General features: G+C 37.1%; 1 protein-coding gene across 5 annotated transcripts in view; it reads left to right on the forward strand.

Moving 5' to 3' along the window:
• The window catches only part of APPL1 (adaptor protein, phosphotyrosine interacting with PH domain and leucine zipper 1), a 46639-nt gene that overhangs the window by 7665 nt on the left and 23002 nt on the right, over positions 1-15972 (forward strand). For all 5 annotated transcript variants that reach the window (XM_045386015.3, XM_045386014.3, XM_015446095.4 and 2 more), the window contains 10 exons: positions 997-1095; positions 2893-2952; positions 3453-3524; positions 6373-6460; positions 8004-8045; positions 8807-8865; positions 12355-12501; positions 13679-13761; positions 14503-14661; positions 15674-15862. In XM_045386015.3, coding sequence (XP_045241950.1) covers positions 997-1095; positions 2893-2952; positions 3453-3524; positions 6373-6460; positions 8004-8045; positions 8807-8865; positions 12355-12501; positions 13679-13761; positions 14503-14661; positions 15674-15862 — 998 coding nt within the window. The remainder of the gene's footprint in view (positions 1-996; positions 1096-2892; positions 2953-3452; positions 3525-6372; positions 6461-8003; positions 8046-8806; positions 8866-12354; positions 12502-13678; positions 13762-14502; positions 14662-15673; positions 15863-15972) is intronic.

The following is a 15972-nucleotide window of genomic DNA, read 5'->3' on the forward strand; positions in this document are numbered from 1 at the left end:
AAAAATGAGAAAACAAAACAAAAGCCAAACAATATAGACGTGTATAAAGAAGAAGAAAGGAAACCCCCAAATTGTGCATTCAGAAAAACCTAGTTAGCGTTTTATATGCTGAAGAGTTGGCCATGTTGGGGAGAGTATACTGTGGTATTTTTAGATTAGGACAGGGAGGGGTTTGGCCTCTTCTAGAAAAAAACTATAGAAGAAAAGAAATAATCATACTAAATTATCCTGAAGTAAGACATTTCGCCTGGCTAATTTTTTGTATTTTTAGTAGAGACGGGGTTTCACTGTGTTAGCCAGGATGGTCTCAATCTCCTGACCTTGTGATCTGCCTGCCTCGGCCTCCCAAAGTGCTGAGATTACAGGCATGAGCTGCCGTGCCCGGCCTAAAATGAAGATAATTTTTAAATGTACATAGTAGAAAAACGACAAAACAAAACAAAAGCCAAACCATATAGACGTGTATAAAGAAGAAGAAAGGAAAACCCCCAAATTGTGCATTCAGAAAAACGTAGTTAGCATTTTATGTGCTGAAGAGTTGGCCATGTTGGGGAGGGTGTACTGTGGTATTTTTAGATTAGGACAGGGAGGGGTTTGGCCTCTTCTAGAAAAAACTATAGAAAAAAAAAATAATCATACTAAATTATCCTGAAGTAAGACATTCAAAATATTTATACTACATAGAATGCTGTTAATTTAGCTTTGAATGTTTCTGTTGATTTGTCTTATAGAATTTTTGGTTTCTGAAAATATACCTCTGTTGTTTCTCCTAAAGTTTGTGTGACATAGTTGGAAAATACCTCTGCTTTGTTGAAGTGAAACTGAGAACAAAAAAACTCTGACTTTTTAACATTACTACCAAAGAGAGAAAATAGATTAAAACTCAGAATTACTAGAACTTTAATATCCTATGATTTTTGCTTCCTTTAGAAAAAATATTTTTCCATCTGATTTGTATTATGATTAACATAAACTTACTGCTATTATTTTATACAGACAAGGTCTTTACTGGGTGTATTTGAAGAAGATGCCACAGCTATTTCCAACTATATGAATCAGTTGTATCAAGCTATGCATCGGATTTATGATGCACAGGTAAAACACTGAGGACTAACTTGATGCTTTTAAAACATGAATTTTTAAGCCTCATAAGGATAGGTAGCGTCTGTCTTGTTTACCAGTGCTTAACCCTGTACTAGGCTCCTAGTAATAAATATTTGTTGAATGGATGAATGAACATTGTGTATTACAGAACTGACATTTCAACTACTAGAGTACAGTTTGTAGTACTACAAAAGTGATAGAAGATTGAAGCATCTGCCCATTCTCCCCAAACATAGTTTGGGGGAAACCCCCCATGAAACTCACTGATAGTGATCTTTCCTAATATTTGAATGATTATCCCATGTCATCACTGGTATTTTCCCTAATCATGCTTATTACAATCTTATGGAACACTTCCCCACCCCCACTTTATTTATTTATTTATTTATTTTTTTGAGATGGAGCTTTGCTCTTGTTGCCCAGACTGGAGTGCAGTGGTGTGATCTCGGCTCACCGCGTCCTCCGCCCCCCTGGGTTCAAATGATTCTCCTGCCTCAGCCTCTTGAGTAGCTGGGATTACAGGCATGCACCAGCATGCTGGCTAATTTTGTATTTTTAGTAGAGACGGGGTTTCTCCGTGTTGGTCAGGCTGGTCTTGAACTCCTGACGTCAGGTGATCCGCCCACCTTGGCCTCCCAAAGTGCTGGGATTGTGCCTGGCCCTTTTTTTTTTTTTTTTTGGAGACGGAGTTTTGCTCATGTCTCCCAGGTTGAAGTACAATGGCGCAATCTCGACTCACTGCACCCTCCACCTCCCAGGTTCAAGCAATTCTCCTGCCTTAGCCTCCTGAGTAGCTGGGATTACAGGCGTGCGCCACTACGCCCGGATAATTTTGTATTTTTACTAGAGGTGGGGTTTCACCATGTTGGCCAGGCTAGTCTTGAACTCCTGACCTCAGGTGATCTGCCCGCCTCAGCCTCCCAAAGTGCTGGGATTACAGGTGTGAGCCACTGCAAATGGCCAACACTTCCCCTTTTTCAGTAGAGGATTTGAAAGTTGGCTGCCTCTGTCAAGTTAAAAGAAGGCACTAAAAATTAGATGTACCTTTGGAGTACAAGAAGATGAAGGGTATGACTAGGTTTTCTTGTTGACCAGGAATAAAATTTGAAGCTATGTTTGGATAACTTAATTATAAGCTTAAACAGCAACCTAGGTTCTGTGATATACTTTCTTTGGGATTAATTAAGTGTACAAGTTTTATTTTTTTCCCTTCTCATATTGTTTGCTTTCTGGCTTCACATTTTCCTTACATACTTAAAAGTTGCTATGTTGTTTAGTTTTTCCTTGTGATCAGGCTCTGAAGCTTTGCTTTCTGACCACACAGATATATGATATAATATGTTAAAGAAATGTCATATTTGTTATAGTCACTAAAAAAACTAAAAGTTTTTCATATGGCTGTGTTGCTGTATTATATGACTAGGTCAACTACATTTTGGTTGTATATTATTAAGTGCTTACTGTAGTCTAGTAACAGCATCTACAGAGAGCAATAATCAGTCATCAACGTAGACTCTCTAAAGATTTTGCTAAGGCTTTAAAGTATTTAGTGCTTAGTTTTTATTAGCAACAAACAAACAAACACCAGGAACACTGCTGAATTCCTTGAGAGTGTCTATTTTATGGTTTGAATTTTCTTTTAAAGTGCTTTAATGGTAGTACGCCTTTCCAGTGATTTAATGAAGGTTTTAAAAATATTTATGTTAAGTGATAATAAATAAATTAGGTATATTCAACTAAAACTTTTTTCTCGGTATGATCATGCTAATTTGAATGCTTTTTCCATAGAATGAATTAAGTGCAGCAACACACCTGACCTCAAAACTTTTAAAAGAATATGAAAAACAGGTATCGTATATCAAAGTTTTAAAAGCATAATTTTAAAAGTATAGTATCTGTATAGATAGACTTTCAACAAGAATCCTTAAGTTTTCTTGAATTCACAGAATATACCATCGAAATTTCATGATAGCACTTACGTTCAGATAATTTTAATGATTTAATATTAAATACAGAGGCTATCTAGTTTACCTGTGTTCTTTTTACAAATGAAGAAGTTGTGACTTGCTCAACGTTGCACCATTATTGGAGGAACTGGAGCTAAATGCTAAATCTTTGAACTTTGAGTACGGTGGAGATTCCAATATGCCATGTCAATTGGTTACTTAACAAACAATTAATGTTTATTAATTATATACATTACACAATTTTAGTTAAATGATATTTTAGAGCTTATTCAAAATTTTGGAAGTTTTTCTAAAGTTATTTAAAAATGTAAATTATAGTAATGTCATTCCCAAAAGACACGACGTTGAAACTTTACCTCATCTCTGTTTCTCGTTTTTCAGCGTTTTCCATTGGGAGGTGATGATGAAGTTATGAGCTCTACATTGCAACAGTTTTCAAAAGTTATAGATGAGGTAAACTTTTATTTTATTTTGCTTGATTAAATGGTCTTATAATTAAGTTACCCAGGCTTTTATTTTATGAGTAAAGCTCTATTACAGAGATGACTAAAGAAGAATCTTACTTCCACATCCTGGTGGCTGGCTCATCAAAACAATACTTTCTTTACCAGATTAAAACATTGTTTTCCAGGAATAAACATACAGATGTGCTTCTTCTATATGTAGTCCATGTAACATTCAGTCTTGACATGTGTCATTAGATGTAGGCAGGGAGAGAAGAGTTAGGTAGTGAGCTACATCTGGGTTCTTTGTTGTTGCTCTAAGCAACATTTTACTGTTTAGTCTTTATTAATCCTGCCATCCTAAACAGCCAAAATCAACCCTGAATTCCTCAGATCGGTCACCACAACAAATCATTAAAACAAAGACCTGAAAGCTAACAGGAAGAAAAGGTAGTGAGAGCTTATGGAGAATCAATAACTATTCTCTACTGTTGCAGTAAAATCTCTTCTTTTCACATGGACCATTCGATAGTCCTGTGTTTTCTAGAATCTTACCTGGAAAAATATTTTTTTTTGAAATATTTTAATAACCCATTATAGCAAAATGTTTTACCAGGAAATCAAGATAAAGAAATAATGTAATTTTTTTCATTTCAAAAATTGTGATAAAGTACACATAGCATAAAATTTGCCATTCGTGACATTTAGTACATTCACACTGCTATGCAACCATAACCACTGTCTGGTTTTTAGGACATTTTCATCATCTCAAAGGAAGCCTTGTGCCCATTAAGCAGTGAATTAATCTGTTTTCACACTGCTGATAAAGACATACCTGATATGGGTAATTTATAAAGAAAAAGAGGTTTAATGGACTCACAGTTCCACGTGGCTGGGGAGGCCTCACAATCCTGGCGGAAGGCGAAAGGCACATCTTACATGGCAGCACATGAGAGAGAATGAAAGACAAGTGAAAGGGGAACCCCTTAAAAATCATCAGATCTCGTGAAACTTACTCACTACCACAAGAACAGTATGGGGGAAACTGCCCCTATGATTCAGTTGTCTCCCAGGAGGCCCCTCCCACAACATGTGGGAATTATGGGAGCTACAATTGAAGATGAGATTTGGGTGGGGACAGCCAAACCGTATCAAGCAGTCACTTCCACCTCTCTGCTCCCTCAGTCCTTGTCAACCACTAATCTGCTTTCTTTTTTTGTTTTTTTTTTTGAGACGGAGTCTGGCTTTGTCGCCCAGGCTGGAGTGCAGTGGCCGGATCTCAGCTCACTGCAAGCTCCGCCTCCCGGGTTTACGCCATTCTCCCGCCTCAGCCTCCCGAGTAGCTGGGACTACAGGCGCCCGCCACCTCACCCGGCTAGTTTTGTGTGTGTGTTTTTTTTTTTTTTTTTTTTTTTTTTTTTTTTTTGAGACGGAGTCTTGCTGTGTCGCCCAGGCTGGAGTGCAGTGGCCGGATCTCAGCTCATTGCAAGCTCCGCCTCCCGGGTTTTTACGCCATTCTCCTGCCTCAGCCTCCCGAGTAGCTGGGACTACAGGCGCCCACCACCTCGCCCGGCTAGTTTTTTGTATTTTTTAATAGAGACGGGGTTTCACCGTGTTAACCAGGATGGTCTCGATCTGCTGACCTCGTGATCTGCCCGTCTCGGCCTCCCAAAGTGCTGGGATTATAGGTTTGAGCCACCATGCGTGGCAATCTGCTTTCTTTCTGTATGACTTTGCCTACTTTTGATATTTCATATAAATGAACTCATAATTTTAGAGTTTTTAATGTCTGCTTTCACTTAGCATAATGTGTTCAAGGTTCATTCGTGTTGTAATATGCCTCAGTACTTCATTCCTTTTTTGGCTAAATAAAATTTCATTGTTATGGATATATCAAGTTTTGTTTTTCTAGTCATCTCTTTATATATCTGTATCTGTTTATCTAGTCCTTGTTCATTTGTGTTGTTTCTACCTTTTAACTAGTTCAAATAATGTTGTTATGAGCATTCATATACAGGTTTTTTTGTTTTTTTTTGAACAACAGTTTTCAGTTCTCTTGAGTAGGTACCCAGAAATGGGATTGCTGGGTCATTGCATGGTAATTTTATGTTTGTTTATTTAAAAGTTAAATAATGTAGAAAACCACCAAACTGTTTTCTACAGTGCCTGCACCATTTTACATTCCTACCAGCAATGTAGGAGGGTTCCAGTTTTTCCACATCCTCACCAACAATTATTTTTGTTTGTGTGTATTTAAAATTTTTTAAAAAATTATAGCCATCTGAGTGAGTGTGAAGTGGTCTCTCATTGTGGTTTTCATTTGCACTTTCTTGATGTGTAATGATATTGAGCACCTTTTCATATGCTTATTGGCCATTTGTTTATCTTTGAAGAAGTTATACAGATCCTTTGCCCGTTTTTAAATTGGTTGTCTTTTTATTATAAGTTGTAAATGTTCTCTTTCTAGATACAAGTTATGTGTCACATACATAATTGGCAAATATTTTCTCCCATTCTGAGTTGTTTTTTTTTCTTTTCACTTTCTTGATGGTATGCTTTGATGCATAGAAGTTTTAAATTTTGATGATGTCCATTATATATTTTCTTTTGTTCCTTGTGCTTTTAGTGTCATATGCAAGAAACCGTTACCAAATCCAAGGTCATTCTGTGTTTTCTAAGAGTTTAGTAAATGGAATTTTTTTTTACTATATAATATTTTGTACTGTATCACATAATTTTTAGTGTTTGCCTATATAAAATACATCAGAACCTTTTTTGCTAGATTCTGTTTAATTTACATAACACTGGTTAAATGTCTGTGTATAGTTATTTGGCCTTTTTGGTCTTTCTTTTTCTAGCTTAGCTCTTGTCATGCAGTACTTTCAACTCAACTTGCTGATGCCATGATGTTCCCCATTACCCAGTTTAAAGAAAGAGATCTGAAAGGTATTGAAGTCAAGCTTATGTTTACTTTCATTGGCTGTAAGATCAACGCTTGTAAAATGCATATTACTCTATACCTACACCATTTCTTGACCACAACCTGTGCCACTCTTACTTTGCTCAGTTATCAAACATTTATAGGAGCTCCTGCTAGATATCAAACTAGATATTGAGAAATACCGATATGGGTAAGATATCCCCTCTTTTGAGAAATTCTAGAGAAGGAAGTGGGCACACGCATAATTACAACACTTATGTCTCTTATAATTAGGGAATGAGCAAGGTGCTGGCGGGGCTGTTAGGAGGGGTCAGCAAGGCTTCACCCAAGGATGTGACATGAGCATTGAACAGTGAAGAGGAATTTGCCAGAAGAGTCATTGTTCTGTTAGAGGGACTAGAGTGCACAAAGTATGGCTTTTAGAAACACACAGCCTATTTGACAGTAGCAAGAAACTCAGTGTGGCTGCAATGCTGGATGTGTTAGAGTGAGGCAGGAGATGAATCCAGAAACAGAGGAGATGGGAGTAGGTCATGCTAAGAGGCTAGACTTCAGTTTATGAGCAAAGGAGAAGTCAATGGGGGTCTTTAAGGAGAGACACAATTCCTTTGGAGGATGGAATAGAGTAGCCTTGTTATGTAGGAGACTAGACTGGGAAGTTGTGGGTGTCCAGTGAGATGTGACCAAGGCCTGAGTTAGGATAGTGGCACAGGGTATAGAGGTGTGTGTATGGGCCGAAGTGGCAAGAGGTAGGGGTACTGGCACATTTAACAGTCTGCAACCTGGTTGTTTGTGGGTTTTATTTTTACCCACTTAGGATTACTAGGTGATACAATGAGAGTTTTATAGAATTGGTTCTGCTTTCCCATAACTTGTAATCTCAGCCATACAGACTTACTTCCAAAATATGTAGAGAGATTAAAAATATTGAACTAATGTATCAGTAATGGTAAAGTATTTAAATTATACATGGAATACAGACAAATGCATATTATCATACTATTCTATACCTACCACCATTTCTGGACAGCAACCTGTGCCACCTTTACTCAGTCACCAATACATCTCTAATGTATTTTAAAGATGGAGTTACTAATTGTGGTTGTGATCCTCAAGAATGGTCATTTCTAAGGTCTAGAACAAGATCTCTTTTCTTCAGTGTAAGGGGACTGAATGGCATAATCTTATTAATAAGATGTTTTGTTTCTCGTTTAGCATTTGAATGTTTAGATTCATATACCAAAAATGCATGATTCTGGCACTAAATCAGAATATTTGCATATCTTACCATTTACAGTGGGTGTTTAAATTTGTTTTTCTGTCATATCACTAATTTGTAGCAAGTAGATTTTCTGGTGGTGTAACTGTTGCTAATGATAGTAAATGTTTCATAGACTAGCTGAAACACAGAATAGCTTTTTCACCCTGAATGTTGAAGTATGAAATATTATTTGGAGTTTTAATTATAGTTTAAGTAGCAGTTATTATTTTCCAAACAAATGTATTTCATAAATATGCCAAACTTAAATTATTCTTGAACTTTTTCAGAAATACTAACGTTAAAGGAAGTATTTCAGATTGCAAGTAACGGTAAGCCCTATAATTTGCATACTTATTTCTTGCAGTGATGTATTTGTTTATCAGTGCATATCTGTGGCTAGATTCTTTGTAATAATTGAAAAAAAAAAGAACCCAATTAAAAATAAGTGAACATTACTTAAATCAGTATTGCTTCTTAAATTACACTGGTTATACAGTGTAATTTAAATCTTAAGGAAATTAAGTCTTATAGGTTACTATCTTCATAATGCTTAAAGAGATGTTATAGTATTTTACCTTTCTTGTTCTTTTATATATCCCAATTTTTCATTGAGTGTTAGAGATATATATATGTATATATGTGTGTGTGTGTGTGTGTGTGTATATATATGTGTGTATATATTTTAAGATATGGGGTCTTGCTGTGTTGCCCAGGTTGGAGTGCAGTGGCTATTGAAGCCACAATCATAGCATACTGTAGTGATCCTGCTGCCCCATCCTCCTGATTAGCTGGGACTATTGGCATGTGCCACTGTGTCTAAGCTGCGTTTGCTATTTTTGTACTACAAAATACTTTAAAAAGCTTTACTGCATTAGTTTCCTGGAATTAATTTTTTAAAAACCAGTTTGAGAAGTAGACACATAATTTAGGGGAAATTTGGCTGTGGGGAAAATTTGAGTTCAGTGATCATGTGGTAGGAAATTCTTGCTTTAGTACGTTTGTGGAAAGATGCACATGTGAAGACCATTGAAAGCATTTGTAAGTTTTGAAAAGTACTGTTGTATTGTTAACACTCGTTTCTTTTTTCCAGATCATGATGCTGCAATTAACAGATATAGCCGATTATCCAAAAAAAGAGAAAATGACAAGGTGTGATACACATTTATTCCTTCAGTGTCATGATTAACAACTATTCATTAGGTGGTCTAGTTTTTCCTCTATCAAAATAGAGCCAGCAGTTACTTTGTATGTTTTGTTATATTACCCTTAGTTTTTTCTTTCCTTCTAGCTGTTCGAAACCTTTCTGATAATCATTGATCTCTTTAAACAAAATATTTTCTTCGGCCAAAATTTGATTTTATAAGTAAACATAACTATTCTGGAAATGTAACTAATACCCAGTATATAACATTGCCTCTTGTTGCTTTGTATTTCGATGACATGGCATTGGTTCTGTTTGAATATATATGTGTGTTCAAAAATGTCTTCTGAGATAGAGTGGTCAAGAAGTAGAATTGTCACACACATAATGAAATTCTGTTATGAGGCCCTCCTTATTTACAGAAATATATATCTTTTGATATTTGTTCAAGGAGTGAAATACAGAAATATTACACTGTATTTGAGGAGAAATGCATTCAAGTAAAGATCAGAGAACAGAGTATTAACAAGTTCTTCTGGGCGTGCCTTAAGATCATGTCTTTCTCCAGCACCTAGTCCAAAGCTTGATGTGTAGGTCTTTCTAGATGCTTGTGACTGAGGTGATCTCTGTGCCTGGGTGTTGGTGTCTGTAGCCTTGGCTGCAGCTGCTGTTGGAAACACAGTGACTGCTTGTGGGAATCCATAGTTGGGTACAATTTACTGTGCAACAGCTACTGTGACAAAGGAAATGTTTCTCACACAAAGTTTAGTATGAAGATTGATTTCCTTTTCGTTTTCTAATTTTCGCTGCAGACTACTACTTAATGGTGTATTGATAAAATGTATACATTTTAAGATCTCTAATAGTCACTTGGCCTTAGAGAAGTAGTCAAAGGCTCTAGGTATAAAATTTGATATATTTTACATTACTTCTGGCTGTTCAAAGTATTTTAAAAAACACTTTTTCACCAACTTCATTTTATTTAAAAATTCATTGAGTACCTAATATATGTCAAACAGTCTGTTGGGTACCTTGGGGGAACAATGGGAATAGGCTTCACTCCTGCCCTCAAAGACTGGATACTCCACATTTATTGAAGGCTACCTGTGTGAAGGCATGCAAGTCGACTAGGAACCAGAGTACAAGGATGACAAGAAGGCATGGATTAACTCTGTTATTAGTTAAATACAATAATAGGGGTTTTAATAAAATGCGGAGAGAGCACAGAGAGGGGAGCAGTTAGCTTTGATTGGTGAATTGGGAAAGGTTACACTTTTTTTTTTGAGACAGGGCCTCATTCTGACTCCCAGGCAGGAGTGCAGTGGTGCTGTCTCGGCTCACTGCAACCTCCACCTCCTGGGTTCAGGTGATTCTCCTGCCTCAGCCTCCCCAGTAACTGGGATTATAGGTGTGAGCCACCATGCTCAGCTAATTTTTGTATTTTTAGTAGAGGTGGGTGTTCACCGTGTTGGCCAGGCTGGTCTCAAACTCCTGACCTCAGGTGATCCGCCCGCCTCAGCCTCCCAAAGTGCTGGGATTACAGGTGTGAGCCACTGTACCCGGCCAGCAAAGGTTACACTTTTAAAAGGTGACATTTACATTGAAGATAAGTGGATAACACTAGTTTGGAATTGGAGATTGCTTTCCTGAAAGAAAAACAGCCTTTCAGAGGCACATGGTGGAGTTGGGAGAGTGTAAAGGTTAGGAGTACTCTGTGACAGTAAAGGAAATGTTTGGAGATATGGCAGAAAGAGTAAGAAGTATATTGGTACCAGATTACTATATTAATGACCTTGAAATTTGTGTTAGAGGGAGTGGACAACCGCCAAAGGATTCTAAGTAGGTGAATAACATCATGCAGTTGTGTTATAGAACAAACATACTAATGAAAATGTGAAGAGGACAAGAGTAGAGGGAATCCAATGAAAGGAATTGGAATAGTTTGCAAAGATATAATGAAGGCCTCAGCTAAGGTTGTTACTGAAAGTGGAGAGGAAGGAGTACTTTTGAGAGATATTTCTTTTTTTTTTTTTTTTTTTTTGAGACGGAGTCTCGCTCTGTTGCCCAGGCTGGAGTGCAGTGGCCGGATCTCAGCTCACTGCAAGCTCCGCCTCCCGGGTTTACACCATTCTCCTGCCTCAGCCTCCCGAGTAGCTGGGACTACAGGCGCCCGCCACCTCGCCCGGCTAGTTTTTTTTGTATTTTTTAGTAGAGACGAGGTTTCACTGTGTTAGCCAGGATGGTCTCGATCTCCTGACCTCGTGATCCACCCGTCTCGGCCTCCCAAAGTGCTGGGATTACAGGCTTGAGCCACCGCGCCCGGCCGAGAGATATTTCTTAAGTATGAGTTGACAAGTCTTGTGGTAATAGGAGGAATAAAAAATGAGTCCTAGATTTCTTGGATGTCTGGATGGATCCTGTAGTAATTAAGAGAGCTAAGAAACAAAGTAGAAGAACAGGTTTTGTGTACAAAACTATTTTCAGTTTTGTACATTTGTAGCACATAAACACACATAAAGAACCCAGCTGGAGATGCGTTTCCTCTGTCACTTGGGAGAGTGAGAGGGAAGAGATAAAATTTGTGAGTCATTGATATATTGGAATATTAGAATATTCTTGGTACTTGAGGATTCTAAGGAAAGGAGGAAGACAGAAGAACATAATGCCTATTACATAATAGGTATTCAATAAATATATGTTGTCTGAATAAAAGAACTCTAGGGAGCACACATATTTCAAGTATGGGTGAGGGAAGACAAGCAAGTACAAGAGAGGAAGACTGATAGGGAGAGAACCAGGAGGGGAGACTGGTATGCTGTGAACTGATCAAAGTCAAAGACTAATGGCTAACCTAATAACAAACAATTGTCTGCCCTTCCTCCATGTGGTAAGCTTTCTCTGCCATGCTTAGTTTAGTTACTGTACCATTCTTAGTTATGTACAGAATTCTGTTTTCAATATGCCTTTTTTTTTTTTTTTTTTTTTGAGACAGTCTCTGTCGCCCAGGTTGGAGTACAGTTGTGTGATCTTGGCTCACTGCAACCTCCACCTCCCAGGGTGAAGCTATTCTCATGCCTCAGCCTCCCTAGTAGCTGGAATTACAGGCATGTACCACCGCACCCAGCTAATTTTTTTCCATTTTTAGTAGAGACAGGGTTTTACCATGTTGACCAGGCTGCTCTTAAACTCCTGGCCTCAAGTGATCTTCCTGCCTCGGCCTCCCAAAGTGCTGGGATTACAGGCATGAGCCACCACGCCTGGCCTCAATGTGCATTTTGTAAATTATGTGGTTGGAAGGAAGTTAAACAGGAAAATTCGCTTAACCAGTATGTTGAAGGATTTCTAAAAGATCAGAAACAGGAACATCAATGCTCAATTGCTTGTGATACACCTTTTCCTCGGTGGGCTCTTCTCCACAGCTCCTACTGAAGATAATACAAAATTAAGTAAATAATAGTAGATTATTTACTTAATTATTTAAATCTTTTCATTCAAAGGTGAAGTATGAAGTAACAGAAGATGTGTACACGTCCAGAAAGAAACAACACCAGACCATGATGCATTATTTTTGTGCATTAAATACTCTTCAGTACAAGAAGAAAATAGCATTGTTAGAACCTCTACTTGGGTACATGCAAGCTCAGGTAAATACTGTACTGTATTTTGGATTATAACTGTCCTAAAAGCTTTATATTAAGCTTGATATTTACATTAAGTATAAAGATTTATAAACTATTTTCAACATCCTTGTTCATGTCTGTGGAAGTAATTTTAAAAAATGTCATCAGACTGTTATTTTAAGGAAGTTAGGAAGAATGGTTTTCCTTGCAAATGAAGATTTCAAATATTTTAGGGTAAATGAAACCACTTGTTCACCGTAGCTGGGGACTGAGAACAGAAAGCTAAATGAATTTCAGAGTTACACCTATTGCTGGAGCTTCAACTAAACACTTGCTTCATAATAGATCTGAAAGAGAATGAACAGGTTTGAGTTTATCCCATATTCCTTGCATACTTCCTGAGTTAAAAATAATAGATGAACTCCAGCGTGCCCCAAGGTACATCAGGAAGGGGGCTAGAAATTTGTTTTGGGTAGTATAAGACAAAGTGTCAGTCTCCTAAAAATTAAGAGTTTAAAGAAAATTGAGGCCAGGTGCGGTGCCTCATGCCTATAATCAAGCACTTTGGTAGGGCCGAGGTAGGAGAATCACTTGAGTCCAGGAGTTTAAGACTAGCCTTAGCAATGTAGGGAGACCCCATCTCTACAAAAATTGAAAAAATTAGTTGGGCTTGGTAGCATGCCTCCATGGTCCCAGCAACTTGGGAGGCTGAGATGGAAGGATCCCTCGAGCCTAGGAGGCTGAGGCTGCAATGAGGTGTTACTGTGCAGTCTGGATGACAAAGCGAGACCCTGTCTCAAAAAAAAACAAAAAATTGAATCTATTTAAGTAAAAGAGTACTTTACTGATTATTCCTCAGATAGAAAACTTATCTTTGTAGTAAACATGAAATACTTTATATAATTTGTTGGAAATACTTTAAAATTTATTTTCCAATTTTAAAAGATTGTTAACCATACATATGTATTACTTGTTCCAATTCAAAAAATATAAAAGGATATGTAGTGGAATTTAAGTCTAACTTCCTTAATGGCTCCATGTGCAGTAGAAATCACAAACTACAATGTATTTTTACACAAATGGGAATATTCCTTTGTTTTTTACCTAACCATGTATCTTAGAGATTGTTTATATGATTTACTTTAAGTATTGCTTAATGTATTTTTGTATTGTTCAATTCCCCCGACTCCCTGCTCTCCAGATAAGTTTCTTTAAGATGGGTTCTGAAAATCTTAATGAACAACTGGAAGAATTTTTAGCTAATATTGGAACAAGCGTTCAGAAGTAAGTATTTTTTTCCTTAAAATTGAAAATGAAATGATGTGAATGATAGCTTAACAGCTCAGTGATATAATGTAAAGATATTTATCATTTAATTTCCTGAGTGAATATTTTCCCTGCCATGAGAGTTTCTTATATGGTTCATGGTTACTTCTTGTTTTTTTTTTTTTTTTACCTCTTTTTTCCATAGATTGTGAACTTCGAATTTCTTAATGGTGATAATTTGATTCTAAACTCAGTTTTATGTCTGAATAAAACAGACACATAATAGTAATTCCCCATAAGTGAAATTATCTTTAAACTTGAAATTGTGGGAGTTTAATGGGAGATTACTAAATATTGTTTCCACGCCATGAAAGCTTAAAGACAGAGAGAAAGCAGTTCTCATCAGGTTCAAAATGCTGAGCAATATATGTGGTCTGTCCACGGTATGGAGAGAGATGAAAGTGATTGTTGTTTTAAAGGCACAGGACCTCTGTTTTAAAGGCGCAGTTTGAAAATTATGCCAAAATCAGGGATTCAGTGGGGCTTCATTCATTTTTTGAATTTAGTATTGTTTCCAAAATATCTAAGTTTCAAATAAACTGTAAACCTGTTTTAAAATGTATTTGTGTTGTTTTAACCACGCATGCCACATTTCCTCTCTTTAAGAAAACATATCCAAAACAAATATGCAGGTAAACATGATTAGTAAGGAGTTCTACATTGATTGTGATTTATAGTAAATAATCTGTTCTGTATCAGTGTTCGCAGGGAAATGGACAGTGATATAGAGACCATGCAACAGACAATAGAGGATTTGGAAGTAGCCAGTGATCCCTTATATGTGCCTGACCCAGACCCCACCAAATTTCCTGTTAATCGAAATTTAACCCGAAAGGCTGGATACCTTAATGCTAGGAAGTAAGAAAACTATTGTTATTTTTGTATATTGTATATCATGTAAGACAATACCAAATGAATATAATAAATAATTGATGTCTGTCATATTGTTTTGATTTTTATTAAAGGTTGAAACTTTTTAGAGGTGTTAGTATTATGTGAACTTTTTGACAGATGAGGTACGTAAATACTTTTCAGAAGTAAAATCCTACCTAGCTATTTATTGAATAATGTAGAATGATAAAAGAAGTGAAACCAAGGCTGGGCGTGGTGGCTCACACCTGTGATCCCAGCACTTTGGGGGAGACCAAGGCAGGTGGATCACCTGAGGTCAGGAGTTCGAGACCAGCCTGGCCAACATGGTGGAGCCCCACCTCTACTAAAAATACAAAAATTAGCCGAGCATGGTGGCTTATGCCTGTAATCCCAGCTACTCAGGAGGCTGAGGCACAAGAATCACTTGAACCTGGGAGGCAAAGGTTGCGGTGACCTGAGATCGCGCCACTGCACTCTAGCCTAGGGGACAGAGTGAGACTCTTGTCTCAAAAAAAAAAATGAACTGAAACTAATTTGAGTTTAAGTAAATATTCACATATGGTATCATCACATGAGAATGCTGCGAAATATCATTTATCATACTTTAATATATTTGTAATTATAGCACCAAGTCAAATGTTAGTTTTCACCTGATGATAGGATGAAGCAGGTTAACCCTAGAAATAAAATAAATTCTATTGTTTTGAATTTACTCCCTTGGAAGTTGAACTATAACCTGTATTTTATGGATCGTTATTATAACAGCCACAGTTTGATAATTTCCAGCCTTGTTTTGGAAACTGTATATACATTCACAAAAGTGAGTCAATATACATGAATTTATTTTAGAGACTGAAAGCATATTTATATTTATTTTCTTGGCATCTTGGTGCCTTTTCGGAAGCCAGTTCTTTGTAACATGCTTTATCTTGTGTCTAGCTGATGATGAGATTCAGGTATGTTGTTATTAAAGAGTGAATGTGCTTTCTTCATTTAGTAAAACAGGCTTGGTGTCATCTACCTGGGACAGACAGTTTTACTTCACGCAGGGTGGAAATTTAATGAGTCAGGCCCGTGGGGATGTAGCAGGAGGCCTGGCCATGGACATAGACAACTGTTCAGTGATGGCTGTGGACTGTGAAGACAGACGATATTGTTTTCAGATCACCTCTTTCGATGGAAAAAAGTTAGTATTTTTTCCTACTACTAATTATCTATAATATTTTAAACTTCTGAAATGTGGGATAATTCCTTTTTGTTTAGAAATTTTATGGACATTTTAGGTTCATATGTATT

Source organism: Macaca fascicularis, chromosome 2 (assembly GCF_037993035.2).
Source record: "Macaca fascicularis isolate 582-1 chromosome 2, T2T-MFA8v1.1".
Lineage (NCBI taxonomy): Eukaryota > Metazoa > Chordata > Mammalia > Primates > Cercopithecidae > Macaca > Macaca fascicularis.